At 52.6% G+C, this 22,601-nt stretch overlaps 2 protein-coding genes and 1 long non-coding RNA gene across 3 annotated transcripts; 2 read left to right on the top strand and 1 right to left on the bottom strand.

The window, feature by feature from the left end:
* Positions 1–4,285: 4,285 nt before the first annotated feature.
* HOXC11 (homeobox C11) lies at positions 4,286–8,332 on the top strand. Its single transcript, XM_033221841.1, has 2 exons — positions 4,286–5,801; positions 7,065–8,332. Exons 1-2 carry the CDS (start codon positions 5,120–5,122, stop codon positions 7,295–7,297), a joined length of 915 nt encoding a protein of 304 aa, XP_033077732.1. The 5' UTR covers positions 4,286–5,119; the 3' UTR covers positions 7,298–8,332.
* A 6,861-nt stretch (positions 8,333–15,193) lies between these two features.
* Positions 15,194–17,465, bottom strand: LOC117090017. Its single transcript, XR_004439856.1, has 3 exons — positions 17,367–17,465; positions 16,854–16,973; positions 15,194–16,039 (listed from the first exon to the last, which is right to left on the bottom strand). It is a non-coding gene; the product is annotated as an uncharacterized LOC117090017 (long non-coding RNA).
* On the top strand, positions 17,000–22,161 carry HOXC10 (homeobox C10). Its single transcript, XM_033221840.1, has 2 exons — positions 17,000–17,901; positions 21,054–22,161. Exons 1-2 carry the CDS (start codon positions 17,151–17,153, stop codon positions 21,329–21,331), a joined length of 1,029 nt encoding a protein of 342 aa, XP_033077731.1. The 5' UTR covers positions 17,000–17,150; the 3' UTR covers positions 21,332–22,161.
* The last annotated feature ends 440 nt before the right edge of the window (positions 22,162–22,601 follow it).

Here is a 22,601-nt window from a genome sequence, read left to right as displayed (position 1 = left end):
AATGCCCCAGAAACAAAGTATACCATGACAAATTCTCACCCAACACACAAGTACACGCACCGGAATGTTCCCAGACACAGAGAAAAAGAGACTTCCCTACCTTGGGCCTCCACTCGTGAACACTCAGGCATACCTGCCCAGCTTCAAGAGCGTACACAAATGTGTGCACTCTCAAAAACTGACCCAAAGAAACCCCTGGGGCCTGGGGGCAGGCACCGGCTGCACAAACACCCCACAGAGCCAGTCCCATGTCTCCTGAGCCTCGCTAATGCACGATCCATACCCGGAGATAAAAGTCTAGACAATAGACGGCTGTTTATGACAACGAGGCTCTCCAAGTTTGGGGCCAGGCGATAAATCTCTGGCGAATCTTCCTGTAACTCAACTTCTGACTGTAGTGAGGAGAAAGCCACTGAGCCCGCAGAGAGGAAAGCAACAAAATGGGGGAGACTTGTAAATCCTGAGCAGAAGGCACCTTCCCTGCTGTGGCAAGGAGGCATAGGCCACCACACTCACCCCACACAGCCGTTCTCACTGTGGAAGCTTTCGGATCAAGCTTCAGAGCACAGGCGAGTCAGAGCTCCCCACTGCCTGCCTAGGCTTCCAGGTTCCGGAAATCAGGGCCGACTGTGCAGGCAGAAGGCAGGGCCTGGAGGCTGGAACAGATCCCAAACAAGCGATTCTTGCTGGGGGCAAAAGATCTTTTTTTGTTTGTTTGTTTTTGTTTTTGGTGACTGGAATCTTTTTGCTTTGTGTCACCTGAATTTTTTCACCCACGCCTTCCCACCTCTCTCTTTTTTTCTTTCTCCTTTTTGGATTGATTAGCTGTTTGTTTCCTTTTGCATTTTCGACCCAGGCATCTGATCGCTAATAAAGAGTCACTGAAGTTGATCTCATAAAAATGCCGCGAGCTCACTTTGATCAGGAGGACTGGGTCCGAGCCTTAAAGTAGGAGCTAAAGCCAGAGAATCAGGGCCCCAGTCAACCCGCCTCAGCTCTGCGGTGAGGCAGGAGATCTGGGTGGCCCAACAGGGCAATCCCGCCCAGAAAAGGTATTTTCTGTACCACTACAACTGGCTTAGGAAACTAAAGCCCAATAGCAGCGGCTCCACTTCCAGACTGCTTTTAAGACATTTCCTTCATTTTGGAACATTTGGTGAGGGGGCCAGTGAAACCGGCTCGTAAAATAGGGCTTTTCATGGGAAGAAATAGGGTTGGGTTGCTACCCTCCTGGGACAATCTCTCCACAGAGGAAGCTGGGTGGGGCCTGTGGGGGCAAAGGAGTTGTCCTTCTCCCTCCCCACTACCTCCTCCATAGGTCCCAGGAACCTCTGAGCAGCATCCACCAGCTTAGGTGGCCTGACTTGGGGACTCAGGCTTGGGGCAATGGCCAAGTCCGAGAAGAGGTAGAAGCCAGGAACTAGCAGTCCCAGGAACTTGCTCCCTGGCTGGGGCTGAGGTGTCCCGGGTACAAGATAAACCACTGACCTGAAAATCTCAAAGCATACTAAAGGGATTATTGCAGGCAATGATATTACTGTAAGGGAGAGAAATATAGGCAAGAAGGTGAAAGCCAATTTCTAATAAAGGCTCCTTGCTGGCCCAGCCTGTGAATAAATGAGGTTGTCCATGCGTGGGACTCTCTCCGCTTATCTTTTTATTGACTCCACACAGGCTGAATTTACAATCCAAGCCCATTGGAGCACATGTGGCCCCATTTCTCCTTTCAGCATTTTCCTCCCCAGTTCATGGTCTGTGGGATGGGCTCCTTTCCCTACCACGATCTGCTCTCTAGAACCCAGAGCAGTGGGAGGAGGTAGACAAGCTAACAGGAGGCCCTAACTCTGTGTGCGGGAGTTTGCTCTGGGAGCTGCCCAGGGCAGAATTTAGGAGACACTGTCCTCTTCTGAAGCTGCCCCTGTTGTCCGTGTGTGGGAGGGAAGGGTGCTGGAGTCTGCCTTAGCTTTGGTCAGGCTAGCGGGATAGCTGCCCAGACCGCAGCTGCCTGCTAGCGGCTAGGCTGGCTGGTGGCGCTGACTGAGGACACCAAGAGCCAGTGGGGAGGGCCGGATGGCCCTGCTGCAGAGAATTTCAGGTGAAGGCCAAGACTCAAAGAAGATGGAGGGGCCACAGGCATCCACCAGATAAGGTACAAATAAGCCACCTGAAGCGCGCTTGACAAGGAAGGGGTTGGGGGCTGGGGATGGGTCCTATGTGGGGAGGCATTGATGCTCTGGCCAGAATCCACAGGCTGAGAGGGTGCAGCCTGGGGCAAGCATCTCAGCTGAAGCTTCCAGGTAGCCTGGCCCCAGGGCTGGGCAAGGAGGCTACTCCAGACCATGGGCGTTTTTGCCAGTAAATGCCTGGCTGACCTCAGTGGCCAGGGCCTTCTTTCCTTGACCCTAGCAGCAACTGACAGTTGCTAGGGGTTTTTTGATTTGTTGAAAAACTAAGCCATACCAACACTAGAGAACATTTTAAGCTTCGTGCCTTACTTTTAAGAGGAAGAATATTACTTTCCAGAAGTCTCTGTTGGGAAACCCCAGCGTTTCCTAGACATCAACTCTTTGACATTCTTTCTTGCCTTTCTTTTTTGTTTCAAGGAAATAGGGCCGCCAGCAGCATCTTGTTGCCGCCTGGCTCACTTTTATGGTGGCCCGGGAATAAACTTTGGTGGTCAAATTCAAGTGCTCAGGCCAGCAGCTGTCTCCTCACAGGAAGCAGCCCCTACCCCCACCTCAGCCCTAGCTGTGCTGAATCTGCCTTGGGGGACTGGGCCCCACATCACCCTGGAGGGCCAGGAGGGGGAAGGAAGCAGAGCCTTGGGTGGAAGTGGAAAAAGTGGGAGCTGAGACTTGAGCCCTCATCCACACCTCTGCAAGGATAGGGGTACCTCTCGCTTCCCTCTTGCTGGTTCCTATCACTGTTTGGGGAGCGTATTGCCTTCAATAAACTCGAGTTTAATGAGGTCAGTGTGAACCCCATTAAAAGCCACAGTCCATAGTTCCCCACCATTATAGTTAAAAATGCTGGCCCCAGTTCATCCTATAAAAAGGGCTAGAGGAAAAAGGAAACGCAACAGAGAAGCCTCACACTTCAGCAAAGCCCCAATCTAGTTATTCTTTGCTTTGGTTTAAGATCTGACCAGAACTAAAGAAGCAGCGCCCAGCATTGAGTGGGTAGGGAGGCACCTGAGACCTATCCCGGAGTATTCCAGAACCGCCCTGAGATTGGGACCCATAATGGAGGCAGACTCCACCCAGGTGTCACTCTAAATGCTGAGCAAGTTTGAGGAGGCAGGAGCGCTGAGGAGGAATGGATTTTAGGGGTTACATATGGAGACAAGCTACAATTTTTTGTGTCCTCCCTATCTGGTTTGGGAGCCGCAGCACCTCATCATGTTTCATCAAGACAAATCCAATCTAATTTCTTTAAGTGGAAACTAATTTTAACTAAGGGTTATGGGTGTAAAGAAAGTTTGGGCTATTTCTTTTTTCCCTGAGTGTGCATTAGGCTGAGCCCTTGGGGGCTTCAGTTCTTCCCCTCCTTCCCAAACAAATCGTGCCCTGGCAGCTCCTCTTTGGACCCAAGGTTGCTTTCAGCTCATGCCGGTTGCTTTTTGCCCCTTGGACCCAGTCCAGAACCTCGCAATAAAGTGATTTTCAGATGCCCAGATGTGTCCTGTGGTGCTCAGAGAGATGGAAGGCAAGGGGTTGGGGATGCAGAATCACAGCCTACTGCCTGGGCTACAGCTACCCAGGAGGCTAACAGACTTGGAGGAGGGCAGGGCAGGACTGAGAAATAGGAAGGAGGCACTAAGATCTGGTCACAGCCCCAGGGACAGGGGCTGGGGACTTTGACTAGGGAGTGGCCCCTGGGTCTCCCCTGATGCTACAGCATCCACCGCTCCTTTCCGCTGTCTGGCTAGTCTCTTCTGGAGACCCATACCTGGCCCCACTCCCACCTTACAGTCCCCAAAATCATCCAAGGATAAGAACCCCAAACCTAGTCCCCCTACTATATTCTATCTGGACCCCTACACTAGGCTTCTTTTCAGCCCACTAGCTGAGACTAGTGAACCACTAAGCCAAAGGGCCCTGACATAGAAGATACATGGCTCTCATTCCAATCCTTTTCTTTGGGGTTTGGGATTTGAAAATCCACAGTGGATGTAGCTTTCTTCACATTGATTGACAATAAAGGCAGGCATGAAATATTCACCCAGGGCCACTCTCTCATACTAAATATTTAACACAACATTAGAGAAGGTTTTTCCCAGACTTCGCCAGGCACCGGCTGGGCGGCTGGCGCACTGCTCACCACTCGTTTATGACTAATCTGACTCCCTAGCCAGCGGCAGCACAGCAAGCCAGACAAAGTTGGGACACTGGCTTGCAGCTGGGCTGCCTCACCTTTGGGAAACTTCAGATACTCTTCCCGGAGTCTCTCTAAGGACTCCAGAAAGGTAGTCTTGACACCCAGCTCTGGCCAGGAAAAGAGTGGACTTCTTCAAACTCTTGTGAGCAGGCGGTGACTCTGCAGGTTGGAAGGGTAAGAGTCCCTGAGATTTAAGGGAAAGGATTCACTTCTCTGGGGAAATCAGGCAGTGGGGAAAGAAGTCCTCACTCCCACCCTTCTGGTGCTGATCACAGAGAGGAGGCAAGACCCCCATACATGAGAGACCTCCTCCTTCCCCCAATCCTGGGGGAGAAAAAGAGCAGCAGCTAGGAAAAAATACAATTACCCCCTCCCAGCCACCACCCTCGCCCGTCCCACCGCCCACCCCACCCCAGCCCTCTCTCTCCTCCTTTGCTCGTGCTGTGATATGGAGAGAAGGGGAGTGACGAGAGAAAAACGAATACAAATCTGCAATTGATTTTCATAATGTTTCTGCGGTGTTTGCAAACCAATCGCCTGAACGTCCCCGATCTTACCTAAGAGAGAACCCCTCCTACGTCTGCGAAGTGCTCCGAACTGATATATGACAATATCTACTTTGGATCACGTGCTCAGGGAGAGAGACTAAGACGGATAACGCGTCATCTCGCCTTCCCAAATTTTCCCCCCTCGCTAGACCGGGTCCAAAACCTCCATCCGGAGCCGGCAGGAGAGGAGAACGATGTTTAACTCGGTCAACCTGGGCAACTTCTGCTCGCCGTCGCGCAAGGAGAGGGGCGCAGATTTCGGCGAGCGAGGGAGCTGCGCCTCCAACCTCTATCTGCCCAGTTGCACTTACTACATGCCCGAGTTCTCCACGGTCTCCTCCTTCCTGCCCCAGGCCCCCTCTCGTCAGATCTCCTATCCCTACTCGGCCCAAGTGCCCCCGGTCCGGGAGGTCTCCTACGGCCTGGAGCCAACCGGCAAGTGGCACCATCGGAACAGCTACTCCTCCTGCTATGCGGCGGCCGACGAGCTTATGCACCGGGAGTGCCTGCCTCCTTCCACCGTCACCGAGATCCTCATGAAAAACGAAGGCTCCTACGGCGGCCACCACCACCCCAGCGCCCCACACGCTGCCCCCGCCGGCTTCTACTCCTCAGTCAACAAGAACAGCGTCCTGCCTCAAGCCTTCGACCGTTTCTTCGACAACGCCTACTGCGGTGGCGGCGACGCTCCCACCGAGCCCCCCTGTTCCGGCAAGGGCGAGGCCAAGGGGGAGCCCGAGGCGCCCCCGGCCTCGGGATTGGGGTCCCGGGCTGAGGCGGGTGCCGAGGCGGAGGCTGAGGAGGAGAACACAAATCCCAGCTCGTCCGGTTCAGCCCACTCCGCGGCCAAGGAACCGGCCAAAGGAGCCGCCCCCAGTAGGTAGCAGCGGCCGGGGAACGGGCGGGCAGCGAGGGAGGGAGCGAGAGAGGGAGGGCGGGAGAAGGGGGGAGGCAAGAGGAGCGGGGACGGCCTCGTGTTTTGGGTCAGTCCGGTTTTATGTGGAGTTTTATAAGCATTCAAAGGATTTTATTATAACCTACAAAGCCCTCTCTCCCAACGACTCGACTTTTTACGATGGAGAAGGGGTGGGGAGGGAGGGAAAAGGGCTCTTTGGAAAAGCCGGGTGAACCCCCCCCCCCCGTTATCTCCCTCGGTCTGTGAAATTTTTAAAAGCGCCACCATTGCGGGCGATATTAACTTTGATCGTGAACTTAGAGGAGCATTTAAGGAAGGATGGGGAGCCGGGCTGCCGAGGAGTGGGAAGGAGGGGAGGGGTGGAGGGGGAGAAAGGGGAGGGCGAGGGAAAGACAGGGAGAGATCCAGAGGGGGGGAGAGGTGGGGGAGAGGAGCAATGGAGCAGAACCTGAGACCGGAGAGGCAAGCCAGGGCCGCTATGATCCTTTTTAAAACTAGTTTTGAAAATGTTCAAACTATGTGTTCGCGGGTCCTCCAGCAGAAACCCAAGCAACTCTGGGGTCAGCGGCGACCGGGGAATGGGGCGAGGCGCCGCAGGACTCCACTGCGCTCCAGGCGGGGGTCTGGGCGTTTCTCGTGGGTACGCGGCCTCGGTGCTGGCCTAGAACTGCGGTGTGGAAGGCGCGGCCCCGCGGGCGTCCCGGGGCGCCAGGGCCCCGGAAGCGGCTCTCTGGTGTCCCGGTGCCTGCTGGCCGGCTTCCTCCCCGCCTCCCCACTGCTGTCGCCAGATCTCACTGCTTCGAGCCTGTTCTCAGCTTTCCCCCCAGATTTCTAGGAGGGGGGAGGCTGGGCTTTCCGAACCACTGGGAGGGCGGCGCAGGAAGGGCCCGAGGGCCGAGGGGGAGCAGACTGGGGGCCCGAGGGCACGCACGTGTCCCCGGAGGGCTTTCCTTCTGTCCCAAACCCTGTCAGCCAGCCGCGGCTCTCGCCTGAGGACTGGGGACGAGGTCGCGCAGTGGCCGGGGGTCGGGACCCGCTAGACCTGGCAGAGGGTCGAGGCTTGCTCCGGCGCTGCAGCTGCAAGACAGCCAGCCGCCTGGCGGGAGGGCTGCCAGCGGTGGGCTAGGAGAAGGGCCGCTGAGCGCTCAGGGGGCTGGGGTCGCCCAGGTCTCACGTGTCTCTCTCCCCCCTCTCCTCGCACTTGCCCCCTCCCCTCCCTCCAGACGCCCCCCGCACCCGCAAGAAGCGCTGCCCTTATTCGAAATTCCAGATCCGGGAACTGGAGCGAGAGTTTTTCTTCAACGTATATATCAACAAAGAGAAGCGGCTGCAGCTGTCCCGGATGCTGAACCTGACGGACCGACAAGTGAAAATTTGGTTTCAGAACAGAAGGATGAAAGAAAAAAAACTGAGCAGAGACCGGCTGCAGTATTTCTCGGGAAATCCGCTGCTGTAACCTGCAGACCTGGCCCTTTTGGGGGCGGGGGGAGGGGAAATTTATTTTATTTTATTTTTATTTTTTATTTTCTAACTCGTCTTCTTTCCGCGGGTGGAAAACTGGACTGTGGCCAGGGGTGGCCCCCACCGCTGTGGCCGGCACTCCATTCTGGAACCTCCTGGACCCTCGGTCTGACTTTCGCTGTGAGACGGGGACCGGGCCTGAAAAGGGGGTGAAGGGAAGTGTCTGATGCACGGCGAGTGAACACCGTTGGCGCCGAGGCCAAGACTTTTATTTAAAAGAAAACACACCTCGGCGACAAAGTCTTGCTGCTGCTCGGATTGGGTGGGGGAGGGGCGACAGTAGTGAGCGCCTGAGCCGAACAATCCACGAACTAAAAGCCTTCCCTTGCCCAAGTGAAAAGATCCGCTAAGACAGCATGTCTGCCAGCGGAAACTTCTCGGGCTCCCTCTCTACCCCGCCCCACCTAGCCCCACTACTTTAGGGGGCAGCTAAATGTGATCCTGCCTTGCTGTGAAATTTCTGTACCTTCGACCTGGTGTTAGGTGTGCAAAGTCCGTGTCCTACCTCCGTCTTCGCCAAGGCCCCGCCCGAGCCTAGTTGTTCTTCCCGTGAATGTGTAGAACCTTCCTTTGAAATTTCTTAATTGGTGCATTGAGGTTTCCAAACCTTTTTCCAAGCAGTGCCCCCACTTCATGGATTTATCTATAGTCTATGCAGTCGTTACCTCTTTTTTTTTTCTTTTTTTTTTTTTTTAAGAAAAAAGAACATTGGGGTGGTGGAGGCAGTAGGGAGATGGGATTGGGCGCCTCCCGCTTGCTGGGGCCTGGATTTTTGTAAATAAATTTCTTTCCACCTGGAGGGGACGGGGGGGGGGGGGGGGGACGCCCCCAATGAGATTCAAATCACCCATCTCTCCTCCTATGCGTGAGTGCGTGTGTACATGTGCACTCCCCACCCTGCTCCCTTCCCAGAGGGATTGCTGTGAAAATTTTTTTGGTGGCAAATAAAGATAAATTTCATTCTGTTCAATATTATGATTTTATTTGACCCTTTTATTAACCCCTCTCCTCTTAAAATCCTCCATGCTCCCATGGCGGCGGCAGAGGAGGAGGAGGCAGGAGGGCAGAGCCCAGCGGGTGAGGACAGGCAAGCAGAGGTGAGATAGGCCGGTGCTGGCCGGCCTGGAGCTCCTCTCCGCTGGCAGGGTCAAGAGTATTGCCGTAGTTTCCTCACATTCTCAAGCTGAGGACATTCCATAGCTACTCTGAAGCTCTCCTTTCTCACGTGCAGCTCGAGCTGTGTCCAAACGCCCAGCAACGCTTTCTGTTTAAGTACACGTTTGTTGTGGAGTTAATTGTAACCATCATCGAATTTAAATTTATAGGAATTTTTTTGGCTCCACCGCCCTTCTGCCAGATGTCTCCGTCTGTTGCAGTTAAATGTGTAGTGTGAAGGGTAGTGCTTTTTTCTCTCTCTCTCTCTCTCTCTCTATGAGAAGTCTGTATTGGAATTTTTACACACTGTTTTTAAGGAAGGAGGGGACAGAAGGAGAAACCAGCCCCCTCCCTCTCCTCTCCACAGCTCCTGGGGGTGGGAAGGTGGGGCCTGGCTGCTTTCCCTCTGGCACAAATGGCCAGGCTCTTCCAGACACAACAAGACGCCTGTACTGGGGCCACCCTGTTGTTTATACATTGGGTGTCCCACAGTAGAAAGCCCCAGAGATTTGTTTTGTAGGGGTTGGCACTGGGGATGGAGATGACCTGTGGGGACAGTCACCATACCCATCTATATTTGCTGCAGGTTTCTTCTGTAGAAAGATAATCATGGCCCTTGCAGTGCTTTCAGTGAGGGCACTTCGTTGGTCTCTGTTTCAAATTCGTTATTTGGGAGCAGAGGTTCGGGACCACTTATCTCATCTTTCCCCTCTCTTTCTGTCTTTGTATAATTCAAAGAAAATGTTTTTGTCAATACAATTCTGTTGGATGAAAGGAAAAAGCATCATGACTATCAAATCTAGGTTCTGTCATTTTTGATGGTAAGAATCCCTGCAGTTTTGGTATCTAAATTTCTAATTTGTAAATGTGGGTCGGGTTGTGAGACAGCATTTGCAAACTAGGGTGTATATGCAGCCCACAATTCCCTCATGTGCCCACACACAAACGTTTTATTTAACTCGGTGTGCCTATGGGTGCACATAAGAAGGAATATTATTTGTATGCTTTTGTCTGTTGTATGGAGTAAACCTGACCACATGCACATCTAGAATTTGTGTCTCTGTGGTGTGTAACCACTGGCAGTGTTTGTTGAGTGTGGGCAGGAATGCAACTGAGGGGCCTCTGTACGTTTGTGTGTGTGTATGTGTGTGACACTTCTCCAGGTATGATGTTTATCCACTAGCCACATTAGGAAATATTAGCCTGCTGGTCATGTTTCCTGTAAAATTAGGCTAGAGGAAACTCTATAAGATGAACCTATTTATAAAGCAAAATATTAGCCTCCAAATGCCTGATTTTGGAGAAAAATATTTAAAACCCACAGGTACCACTTTCTCTGCAATGTGCAGCCCAGAAATGTCCTCCGCTCCAAAAGAGAGTTCTGCTGGATGAGAGGAGAAGGTCATCATGAAAGAAAAACAAAGGCTTCTGTGACCCAAGCCAGGAATCTGCCAGTCCTTGGTGACCTTCTAAAAAGGAGGAAAAAGGGTTTTTTGGCCCCCAAACAAACCCACCTTTGGTCTCCCAAGGTGTCCAACCCCCCTTGCAGGTCAGGGGCACTCTGGGCTCAACCTCTTGGGGTAATCCTCTCCAGCCACAGCACTGCCCAGGAACAAAAGATCCTCGTCTAGACGCTGCCATAAAGCACCCCCCTCCCACCATGTCTCTAAACCCAGTTTCATTTCGACCTTAACGACTCAGTCTGGCCTGTATTAGAAACCGCTTCCGCCCTAAATAGTCAACAAATCTGTAGTGGAGGGTCTTGGTTCTTCCAACACACCCCAGACCCCCACCTCCTCAGCCCCTTGCCCCACATTTTTCCTCTTTTCTCCAGCCTTTCTCAGCTCCCAGCTCCCCAGCCCCTTTCCTCCCCACCACCCCCCCCACAGTAAATAAACCTGAGGCCGAGTTCAAAGTTTCCTGGAGCTAAGGAGGAATGCTGGTTGTAAAAATCCAAGTTTATAGCGCACGTGGGAGTTTACAAGGGTATTAAGTGGTATGGGCTGAGAGAGCACTCTGGGCCCCTCCCCTTCCAACTATGGGCTTTGGGGGTACAGGAGGAATCAAGGGCACTCAAAATGAGAAATGGGTTTGGGAGTAGCCTTAAGTTTGGGGTTTCTTTGTCACTTAGACTCTTAGGTGGCTGAGGTTTGGCGATGCAGGGGCCCCTTGTAAGAAGACTCAAGACCCCTGCCAAGCACCTCTGAGAGAAAGCCCCCTGGCTCTAGGTGTCCCAGATGGAAAGATTGGGGAGCCCTGTTTTGGGGGAGCAAAAGGTGCAAACCAGGTGTCTGAAAGGTGAATAAAGTTGGGGATACCTAGAGCCAGTTATCAACCAGAATGAGAGAAGCTATCTTGGGCTAATTTCTCCAGTGGGCTGAGAGCAGAGGGGGCTCTTCTCTTAAGGGCAAAGAAGAACTTTGAACTTCAAGGGAGTCAAGGGCACCACCCCTTCGCTTTCTCCGCCTCTCTCAGGAATCCGTAGGGCAATTGTTTCTGGGCCAGTATTCCCTGAAGGGGGGAGCCACTGGGGTTTTCTGGTGCCCTAGGGTTGGATAATGCTGTTTGCTAACCCCTCCCTACTCAGAGCCCGCCAGAACCAGTGCACGCGACTGCACTCTTTATTATTCATATAAACCTTTGGAAAAGGCAATGCCCGGGAAGTTTTTATAACTTTGTTTGGCATAAAAATTTTACAAGATTCCCCATCCCTTAAAAAAAAAAAAGTAAGTTTTCGTCTTGCCATAGGATGAAATCACAGGTCTTTGAGAGGCAGAGGTGAGAGGGGCTCTGCGGGGTGGCAGTGCAGGGAAGGGAGTGTATGGAGCTGCCTTTCTCTAAGGCAAAAAGGCTTGAAGGTCTGAGTCAGTCCTTCCTGAGGCCCATCTTGGACTCAGCTTTGGAGCATCTTTGGACAGAGTCCTGTCCACTCTGCTCTTGCACACTTACAAACTCTAAAGGTTTGGACAATATCAGCATGACAAGACCTTCCCCCATCACACCCTCTTGTTCTCATGTGGGCACTACTCTCTCTCTCTCTCTACACACACACACACACACACACACACACAGACACACACCTCTCTGCACAGCTCCCCTCCAATCCACTGCACAAGGCGAAGACCCATAACCTTGACTCAGATGCTGATTTGGGAGGGTCTCTGCACACACAGCCCTGCATCCCGGCCTGCCGCCTGTGAAGTCAACAGTGGGTTTGAAGAAAGAATCCAAAACACCAAGAAACTCCTACCCAGAGGTTGCAGTGGTTGCAGGACCAAAGGAGACAGAGGGCCAGCAGGGCTGCAGTCCAGGAGCAGAGAACAAAGGCGGCCATGTGGGAGATGGCCTTGCCCATGGATGATCCCTGGACCTGGGACTGACAGAATCCCATTCGCTCATTTCCCCTGACTCCAGCCTTGGGAGCACCAACTGGGCTCAACTTTGGGCCATTTTAATGTTTCAGCTTTGGAGGTCAGGACAAAGATGGGACAACTTCTCCAAAGGCAGGCCTGGTAGACAAGCCTCCTTTGGGGTGATGGAAGTGAAAATACATGACCCCTGAATCCTGGCACTTCAAGAAGCCATCAGCATTAGTGTGGATGTGCCCCAGAATCCGATTTTTCCTCCCTCTAATGGCGACTGCTGAGGCCTGGCTGCTGGCAGCTGGCAGCCCTACACTTCGCCTTGTGAGGAGGAGCTGAGCTAAGGCCGTGGGCGGGAGAAGGTCAACTCCAAGCCTTAGCAGCTGGGCTAGGGAGGTATGCGACTGAGCCTGGAGCTGTCCCCCTCACTAAGCCCAGCACACCAGAGAAAAATAAGAAAGGCTAGGAAAGAAAGTCAGGGGGAAGGAAATAATTGGAGAGAGAAAAGAGCAACGAATGAATTGTATAATAAAGAAAGAAGGAAATTAGGAAATTCGAGAAACAAGGAAGAAAATTAAGAAAGAGAAAGGATTGGAAAAAGAAGGAAAGAATATATTACAGGCAGAAAGGAAGAGGAAGAAAACCAGAAAGAAGCAAATAAAGAGAAAAGAGAAGGATGAAACAAGAAGGAAAGAAAGAAGAGAAGAAAAGAAAAAAAGAAAAATAGGAAAGAAAGGAAAGGAAGGCAAACAGAGATCTTTGAAAAGGAATTTAACCGGTAAGAAAGGATCGGTGTTTTTCTCTGGAGCAAGCCAGCCTAACCACAGCCCCGACTCTAGCTGGAAACCTGACTTACTGGGGGCAACTTAGAAGCAAACCACTAAAGTGGGGAGCAGGGCCTGCCCCTAAGACATCCTCCCACCCGTCTCCTCCCCACAAAGCTTCTCTCCGAGGTGTCTTTGGTCTGGTTTCAATTCAGGGGACAAAATTAAATAACTGGCCAGCTTCGGCAGGGCCAGGAAGCAGTCAGACTGGTACGGGTTGTCAGAATTCGGGATTCGGAGATCTCAGACAGTACTTTGGGTAAAAGTGAATATTTGTGGCTGTGTACAAATATTTAAGTGCAAGTTAGACACGTGTATAGATGCTGAACTCCGTAGCATCTGTGAGCAAGTGTGTACAATGTCAAGATGTGACAGATTCTGCTGGCCGAGCTACCCCGGGGGCTGTGAGGTCCAGAGTAGACCAGAGGCCCCGCTAAGCGTCCTCAGCCTCCTGCCTTCCTCTATTACCTGTTTGAAAATATTTTTCTTTTCTGGGTCTCTGGGCATTCCGAATTTTGCCTGGAATTTCCCTGCTCCCAATTCAGCTGGGGCAGAGCCTGGTGCTAGTGAAGAAGAAAAGGAAATCTTTTCTTCAAGTTTTGGGAAGAGAAGGATTTATCTCGGCCTCCAAAGCAAGAGGAAAAAAACTGCAATCTCTGGTGTGATTCTGTTTTCTCTTTGCTTAGAAAGATTTCAATACACACACTTTATTTTTATTTTATTATTTAACCCAAAAGGGAAAGACATTCTTCCTTTTTCACTTCATCTTCAGAATTTCCCAGTTGACTTTCTTAACCTCTTGGGGAAACTCCGATAATTTTTGCTGGAGAAACCAGGGTGCTTCTGGGGCGTGTTGAGGGTTACAGCCAGGAAAGCAACCAAGGTCCTTTTTTGTTCGTTGAGCATATTTTCCTTCTTCTGCTTTCACGTGGGGACCCCTAGCGCCCCAGCCCTTGGGCTGCCCTGTGGAACCCGCTGGATCCTCCCAGAGTATTCATAGAGCTCCTGAACCCTCCTCCTCTGCACTGCTCACAGTCCCACAGGCAGAAGGAGGCCCAGTCCCGTCCTTGCTGCCTTTCCAGGATCTGGGTACCCGGGAAGGGAGAAAGGGGTCAGGGCACTGGCCCTGAGTGGGATTTGTCAGGTCGTATGCACAGCCTGGCCCCACTGTGGCCTGCAGCCCTTGGATTTTCATGTTCACAAGTTGAGGTAAGAAGGGGGAGCCCCAGACTTAGGCATAGGCATAGGTCTCTCGGCACCCTCGGAAAGTTGGGGAAATTGATTAATTAGACTCCATATGTGGATGATTCTAGCAACACAGGCCTTCCCTGGATCCTAATCCAGTTGCCAAGGGCACAGGCTGAAGGGTCTTGGTCCTGTGGGGAAGGGCGGTAGGTGCCTGGCAGTGGCGGCAGGCGGGGTGGCTGTGGCGGCCCGCATGCCTTTGAACGCCAGGCCCGGACAATAGGACGGAAACAGCCTTTGCTCGTGGCCTCAGGAAAGACCGAGCCCAAGGGGGCAGGGCTGGGACCCAGGCCCCCACAAATGCTCCCTTCGCCAGGCTCAAACACTCACTTTTTCCTTCCTTTTACCTCCACTGAAGCAGAATCCCAAAGTCTGTGAAAACCCAACAAGTTATTCAGGTCTGTGTCGTCCGAGCGGGCTCTAGTTTAACAGCTCCGGGTTTTCGTTTATCTTGCATAATTAGAGGCAAACATTTGTCCCACCGGGGGTCCCACTTAGGCTGATGAATTTGATTTCTTTTTTCATTAATGGGCCGTGTTTATCATACTTCTAATTATTTCAACTTTAAACACTATTCGTTCTTGTGAGGAGGCGGGAGTCGAGGCGGGAGGCTCCTCCCCGGAGTATTATTTTCATTAATGATGGCGAGCGACTCTGTGCTCTCCCTTGGCTAAGGTGAGAGGTGGGCTTGGAAAGAGGTTGGGTGGTGGCGCCCCTGAGGCCGATGGCTCTGCTCCCTGTCTGCTGGTTCCCTAGGCTAGGCCTTGTGGCTTGTCTGAAGTTTATCTCCTTCACCCTTTGCTGCCGACTGCTTCACCCCCTCCCAAGCTGGGCTCAAACCCTTTGCGGTTCTTCCCTGGAAAACTTTCTCTGATCCCAGCCTGGCCTGGCCTGGGCAGAGGCTCGGGTAGCGCTGTCCTGGCCCCCAGCTACTAACACCTAGAGGAAAAAACAGAAAAGGCTGAGGAGGCCAAGGGGCACTTGGCCGTGGGGAAAAGGACACACCGGACTCCAAAATGGGGGGTAAGGGTAGGGAACTGGAACGCTAAATTCCTGGGAAAAGCACACCAGGCAGGAAAATAAAGGAGACGTGAAAGAGGGGGGAGGGAACCCCCAAAGTCATATAATTCTCAATTGCTTTGGTATTTAATTTCATCGTCCCATAAATGAGAAAATATCAGTTCCCATACTAAATTTTTATCCCTGACTGATAAATATGACGGGAAATTTTCGTTGGGTCCTCGTAAAAGGGAACGGTTTCGATCAAACTGGTGGGGAAAGACTAATGCAGATAATACAAACAGAGTGGCCATAAAGTCTCGCCCGTTTCCCGCGGGATGGGCGGTGGGACAAATGGCTCCCTGGATTAACTGCTGCCCGGACTGTCCCAAGTCTGGGGCCTAAACAGCCTAACCTTGCCCTGGATAACCCCCATGCTGAGGCCAGGGTGACCCTGCAAATGAAAACACAAAACCATTTCAAATCTCCCCTGGCCGGTCATGCAAGCAAATCATACACTACACATTTCCTTCCAGTTTTCCGGAGGTTCAGGAACCCCTGCGTCTTCTCTTTCCACCCCTGGATGGGGAAATTCGGCGGATTTCTTTCTGTGGTCTTCTAGCCGCAGCGGGCTTGGGCCTCCCTGGAAGCGGTCTAGCCTCCTCACTCCTCCACGCCAGGGCGCTGGACTCCAGTCCTTTCCCCGCCAACCTCCAGCCCTTCGGAAAGTCTGAACCCCAGGCTCTGTCCAGGGAAAAATGTGGGGCGACCGGAAAGACAAGTTGTTCTCCAGATTCCGTTTCCTGAGGAAGGGGTGGAGAGTTTAGTACGCTTTGGAAGAAGGCGATGGAGAAACGGAAATAACTTTTTGAAAAATACGGTTCCCCTTATTTCTTCCTTTTATTTAAAAACAACCACCAAAATAGACTGGTCTGTCTTCTTTCAAACATGCTCCCAGCCCATGCGCTCTGTAAAGGACGCCTCTCTGGGTCGGGTTTTGTTGTGTCTTGTGTGCTGGTTCCCGTGTCATACGTGACTTCTCCAAACTGACCGAGGCTCCGCAGGTTCCCTCTTTCTTTCCCGGAATATTCCCTGTTTTAGTGGGGGCAAGGTCAAGCGGAAAGCGAGGGCCGCCAGGGCCTGAAGTAAAGTAGCAGAACCGGCTCCAAGGCCAAAGCCTTGTGGGCCCCTGAGATGGTGACCCAGGAGCCGCCCACCCTGCCAGGCCCAGGCCGCAGCTCTCGGGTCGGGGATCGGGTGCCTCTGGTCTCTGGCTTCCTCTTTCTCCTACGCCGCGTCCATTCGGAACCTCCTTTTCCGAGCAGCCATGAAGTGACCGTGACCCCCTCCCTGGCCCACTCTAGAGGCTGGAGATTCCCCGTCAAACCGCACAGGAAACTTGCAACTCCACCAACCTCCAGCGCCGCGGCCCCCAAGCTTCCAGCCCCAAGGGCCAAGTCCGGAGAAAAGAGGAGGCGGGAGAGCAGAAACTTTAGTCCTGTTTGGGATTCCTTAACTTTTTTTGCCCTTTCTCTGCTCACGAGATCCCCCCACTCCCCCCGCCAAAAAAAACCTCACCCCACTCCCATCTCCAAGGGAAGAAGCGGGAGCCGGGGCCGGGGAGATGAAAAGGGGAGATGAAGAGTGGGGAGAAGTACCTGATTCGTGTCTCGACCTTTTAATTTGAATTTGACTGTTTTGAGCCCCGGGTAGCCTCGCTCTCACCCTCTCTCCCGCATTTTCCCCCTCTCCGCCCCCTTCTCCCCAGGAGTTACAGGCTGATTACTGGATAAACAAACCCCACTCTTTCCAGAACCCTCACCCCCATCCCCCTCCACCCCCCTACCGCCCCTGCAGCCCGGGGGGCGCTTCCTTTGTTCGCCGGGAAGGGCTCCGGTGCCCCTACCCCGAGGCAGCTGCTAGGTGGCGCTGTTACTCCACTCTGCGCGCTCCGCCTGCCGACAACTTGACCCCGCTGACGTCACGGCCGTCTGAATCATCAAGGCCATTTTCAAATCCCATTGGTCTAGCCGTCACATGGTGAGAACCGAATGCGCGGATAATTATGGAGCTGATATTTCCCCCCCTCCCCTTCTTTTTCCTCCCTCCCCTCCAACCGCGCCCCCCCCTCCCGGATGGGGGAAAAAAAAGATGTCAGCTCCTCCGCTGTAGTATTGCTCCTTAAAAACCCCTCTCTCTGAAAATGACATGCCCTCGAAATGTAACTCCGAACTCGTACGCGGAGCCCTTGGCTGCGCCCGGCGGAGGAGAGCGCTATAGCCGGAGCGCAGGCATGTATATGCAGTCTGGGAGTGACTTCAACTGCGGGGTGATGAGGGGCTGCGGGCTCGCGCCCTCGCTCTCCAAGAGGGACGAGGGCGGCAGCCCCAGCCTCGCCCTCAACACCTATCCGTCCTACCTCTCGCAGCTGGACTCCTGGGGCGACCCTAAAGCCGCCTATCGCCTGGAACAACCTGTTGGCAGGCCGCTGTCCTCCTGCTCCTACCCACCTAGTGTCAAGGAGGAGAATGTCTGCTGCATGTACAGCGCAGAGAAGCGGGCGAAAAGTGGCCCCGAGGCAGCTCTCTACTCCCACCCCCTGCCGGAGTCCTGCCTTGGGGAGCACGAAGTACCCGTGCCCAGCTACTACCGCGCCAGCCCGAGCTACTCCGCGCTGGACAAGACGCCCCACTGTTCCGGGGCCAACGACTTCGAAGCCCCTTTCGAGCAGCGGGCCAGTCTCAACCCGCGCGCCGAACATCTGGAATCGCCTCAGCTGGGCGGCAAAGTGAGTTTCCCTGAGACCCCCAAGTCCGACAACCAGACCCCCAGCCCCAGTGAGATCAAGACGGAGCAGAGCCTGACGGGCCCTAAAGGCAGCCCCTCGGAGAGCGAAAAGGAGAGGGCTAAAACTGCCGACTCCAGCCCAGACACCTCGGATAACGAAGCGAAAGGTAAGGCCGCCTGGGCCGCGGGCGCTACTGGGACGTTCCGGCACTTGGTCTTCGCGGCCGGGGGAGGCGGGCAGGGGAGAGGGTTGGGCCCAGGAGGCCCCAGACCATTTCGGGAATGCGACCCTGGCTTGCGGCTAGTGTCTGCTGAGCTCCAGGCTGGTGGCGCGTCACTTAGCTGGGGAAGGTAAGCGGCGACGTGGAGGTGTCTGCCCGGCCCCGGCCATGGGTGCTAAGGCGGGGGCGGTGCGCACCGCTGGCAGCCTGCAGGCGCAGTGTGCTGCTCCGGACGGGTGGCTGCTCTCAGGCGCGTGCTGGCTGTGGTTTGCTTTCTCAATGCTGGTGTCCTGGGGAGCTGATGTCCCCCAGCTCAGGTCAGGGGCTTGCAAAAAGCCTAAAATGGCGATCTTGGGCCAGGGACTAGGGAAGCTGGGGAGATGGGGGGGTTCTCTTTACTGCGTTTTCCCAGTTGAAAATTGTTTCCTGCGAAACGCGATTTGTTGTATGTGGGTCTGATCTGTGCGTGCGGCTTGGGCTCCTGCGGCTTTTGGCTCGGCCGGGGGCCTTGGGCAGCGAGGCTGGGGCCGGAAGAGGTGGAGGTGAAGGGCTGCCGGCCACGGCCCTCCCTCCTCCAGATGCCTGGCTTGGATGGCGTTGGAACAGGGCATTTGGAATGTTGTAAGTTTTCTGTTTCCTCTTTTAATTTTTCTTTTCCATTTTTTCTAGCTAAATTATCTTTTTTCCTTGGTTTCCAAAAGCAGCTTACAAATGAGTGGTTGGGAAATTTCTGTGTGCTTGGCAAGAGGTTTTCTCCTGAAAGGGAATGTGGCTTTGGTTGGATTTCACTGTAATTTGGGTTGAGAGAAAGCCCAGCCAGAGTTCAAGCTCAGGGTTCAAGATTCATTTCTGCTGTAGGAGCTGGAGGCCTTGGGGATCTTTCTCTGATACTTGGGGAAAGAATGTGGAGGAAACGGGAGCAGGGGAGGGAAGCTGAGGGGAACGACTTTTCCTGAAAAGTTGTAGCAAAGAGCTTCAGAAAAAGGCCCAACCAACGGGGAAGAATAAACCTGCTCCCCACAACACCGGCTACTGGTGACAGAATATAAGGGGCTCATTGGGTATAGAGGCAGATGAAATATTGAGAGTGGAGCAGGCTAGGGGCGGCCTGGATCTCCTGGTGCTTTGTATATGGATGCGACGCACACGCATGCCTACGGGCGACCTGTGCCACACTCACACACATCCATATCGCATGCTCCTTGCACACTCATACATATCACTCACACATGCACGGGCACTCTTTTGGCGGGCAAGGGCAGAGCCTCATCCTCTTGGGTCTGCAAAGGTGGCCTTGGCAAATCATCCCCATAGAGACACTGACTGGAAGATGAGCACTGGTGTGTTCATGAGGGGGAGAGTGAGGCGCCTACAGCCTCGAAGCCTTTCCTGTGGCACGTGTGCAGTGTGAAGGTTTAATCTCATACCCTCTCTACTGACCCTGAGCTTGGTTAGGGAGCAGATTTGAGGCAGGAAAAGCTGCATTCTAGCCCCATCAAAAGCAAAGTCAAGGTTAACAAGTTCACCTCTTAACTCGACCTGCACCCATTCCCATAGGCTCTCCTTTTTCTCTAGCTGTCCCCACAGCAACCTAATCCCTCCCACCCCAAGGAATCCCTCTTACACTGTACCCTGTCTGTGTCCTTCTTTCCCCTCCTTCTATTTTGATGTCTCCACCAGTCCAGAGGCAAGAGAGCTTTTGGCTAAACTTCCCCATTTATAATTTATCTTGTCCCCCCGCCCCACCAAACCTAATAACCTCAGTAAGAAAATAAACAGGACATAGTTACATGTGGAGAGCCTGTAAACAATCTGGCAAGAAGCTGCAGGTGCAGAGACAGGAGAGAAAATTCGGAACATTCAGATTTTTTAGACTGCAGCCTCAAGTTTGCCTTTTTTGTGTCTTTTCTGATTCCTCTTAGGCCCCCGCCCCACCCCACCCCCATCAAGATAAGATCCAGGAATCTGACAGTCTGATTTGGAATAGGGAGGAGAGAGAGCTCAGAGCCATCAGCAGGGTCCTTTGCTGGGTATCCTCTCAGGTCTTTGGACTCTGTGTTTTGCCCTTAAAAAGATGGCCAGGTTCCCTTCTGCTGCTTGAGAAGCAGGGCTGGTCCATTTCAGTAAAAATGTGTGTCAGGGAGAGAGGCTGTCAATAAGATCATGGGAAATGCACAGTATTCTATAGTATCTCCTTACATAAATAGACACATGTACATATCTGTGTGTGTGTACTTACGTGTATAGGTGTGTGCATCTCTGCAGGTATACATGTGTACTTGCAGGCATACACATCTATGTATGCACAGACTGGGCAGGGGGTTTCTAGGAGGCTGCATTTCTTCAGGATATGTCTCTCCCTTGAGCTTAGGTCCTTTGACCAGGAAAGTTGTTTGAGGACCCTTTAGGATACCCCAGCTCTGTTGTCCCTGACCTCTGCTGCTCTCACAAGCTCCCCTGCCTCAGCTACACATACCTGGGGGAAATGATTAAGAGAGGAAGAGATGGCAATGGGAGACCTAAGGGAGCAGAGTCACTTTGTGGCAGCTCAGGTTGGGGTAAGAGCTAGGGGTCCAGTGCAGGGACCACTGCAATGGCCTCTGGCCACAGATCCTAGAACAAAGTCCCTCCACCAAGTTGAAACAGGTCAAAGCTCTCTGGGAATTTATCTGGGCTGTGGGTGGACTCTGCTCTGGTCTGGAGCCTGGAAAATGCTTTTCCTTCTGGTTGGATTTTTCCAGAGCTGGAATGGAACAGAGAGAAGGGGGGACCTGGCAAGATGTAGGGAATCTGCCAGGGTCAGCCAGCTGGGGAAAAGCGAGGGTACTCAGGATCTTTTAGATTAAGGTGGACTTGGGTAATTTAAATTTAGTAAACGCTTGGAGGCAAGAACTTCGTCCCTTTATCTCCCTAAGTCTAAGCCCCAAAGAAATTGTAAGAACACTGAGCCTAAGAGGAGCCCACTGGCCAGACCCCTAGGGCAAGAGCAGCTCCCTTATGCTCCCTCAGCCACCCCACAGCAGGCTGGCAAAGGCTGCAGCGCTGAGAGGGTTTTCGACTTCGAGGGATACTTATGCAAATAATGTTATTTTTAACAGAGGAGATAAAGGCAGAAAACACCACAGGAAATTGGCTGACAGCAAAGAGCGGAAGGAAGAAGAGGTGCCCCTATACTAAACACCAGACGCTGGAATTGGAGAAAGAATTTCTGTTCAATATGTATTTGACGCGAGAGCGCCGCCTGGAGATTAGCAAGACCATTAACCTTACAGACAGACAAGTCAAAATCTGGTTCCAAAATCGCAGAATGAAACTCAAGAAAATGAACCGAGAGAATCGGATCCGGGAACTGACCTCCAATTTTAATTTCACCTGAGCCCGAGGCCTCTCCTCCTCCCTTCCCCCGCCTTCCTTTCCCCGCCCCTCCTCCCTTTGTGCCTGGTGATATATTTTTTTTCCCTCCCTGAGTATAAATGCAACGCGCCTGCAAAAAAGGCAAAGACCTCAGACTCTCCTTCCAAGGGACCTATGGTTCGTGCTGCGAAGATGCTTCCACTTAAAGCATGAGAAATGGGGTGCCGGGGTGTGGGGTGTGGTGTGTGCCCTCATAGATGGGGGTGGGAGTGTGGCTGGTGTGTGTGTCAAACCCTCACTCACCCATGCACTCACACACAGCATTCTGTTCTCTATGCAAAGTTAAGATCGAATCCACCCGCTTGTAGGGGAAAAAGAGGAAAAAAATTAACCAGAGAGGGTCTGTAATCTCGCAGAGCACAGGCAGAATCGTTCCTTCCTTGCTGCATTTCCTCCTTAGACTAATAGACGTTTTGGAAAGTTCGGCTAGTGTTCATGTGTTTGTCGTAGCACCCAGAGCCTCCACCAAACCCTCTCCGTGTCTTTACCTCCCAGTCGCTCTAAGAATCTGCTTGAAGTCTCGTATTTGTACTGCTTTCTGCTTTTCTCTCACCCCTCCCAGCACCCCTACATCCCCCATCTATTAACATCTCAGAAATTTCATCCAGAGGAACAAAAAAATTAAAAATAGAACATAGCAAAGCAAAAACAGAATGCCCCCCCCCCAATATTGCCCTGTCCCTATCTGGGAGTTGTGTTATTTAAAGATATTCTGTATGTTGTATCTTTTGCATGTATCTTCCTTAATGGAGAAAAAAATCCTAATAAATTTCCAGAATCATAATCCTCAAACGGATGTTTTTTTGTTTTTAGTGATTTTTAGCGACACCCCCTCCCCCGAAGAGGCTGAGTGTGTGGATGTGTGTGTTTTGTGTTTGACTCATCTCCTAGAGCCTTTCTAGAACGTCTCTTGGCGGGTTTAATGTAAGTGAGAGACCATAACGTTGATTTAAATATTATCCAGGTGACCACAATAAGTCAAGGTCATAAAACAGTAATGTCAGGACGGTCTTGGTGCGCGCGAGAGGTGGATTTTATGATCTGCAAATATAATGTGGTGCTGCAGTAAAAGATGCATTTAAAGGTGACTGGAGGAGGGAAAGAGGCAGAGAGCAAACTGCAATCTTGAGGAGCAGACGGATCTGATTGCCTGGGGTGCTGGGCTGGGCGCACCCCACTGCTGCTGGGGGTCACCCAAAGAGCCCCCCACCCATCCAAGGAAAGGAATAAAC

The sequence above is a fragment of the Trachypithecus francoisi genome, unplaced genomic scaffold (genome assembly GCF_009764315.1).
Source record: "Trachypithecus francoisi isolate TF-2019V2 unplaced genomic scaffold, Tfra_2.0 Lachesis_group11, whole genome shotgun sequence".
In the NCBI taxonomy this organism is placed as follows: Eukaryota; Metazoa; Chordata; class Mammalia; order Primates; family Cercopithecidae; genus Trachypithecus; species Trachypithecus francoisi.
This window is presented reverse-complemented; position numbering and strand designations above follow the sequence as displayed.

Coding starts and splice junctions, on each gene's coding strand:
- HOXC11 (XM_033221841.1), top strand. CDS start 5,120: ATGTTTAACTCGGTCAACCTGGGCAACTTCTGCTCGCCGTCGCGCAAG. Junction 5,802..7,064: donor GGCCAAAGGAGCCGCCCCCA/GTAGGTAGCAGC, acceptor CCCTCCCTCCAG/ACGCCCCCCGCACCCGCAAG.
- HOXC10 (XM_033221840.1), top strand. CDS start 17,151: ATGACATGCCCTCGAAATGTAACTCCGAACTCGTACGCGGAGCCCTTG. Junction 17,902..21,053: donor CTCGGATAACGAAGCGAAAG/GTAAGGCCGCCT, acceptor TATTTTTAACAG/AGGAGATAAAGGCAGAAAAC.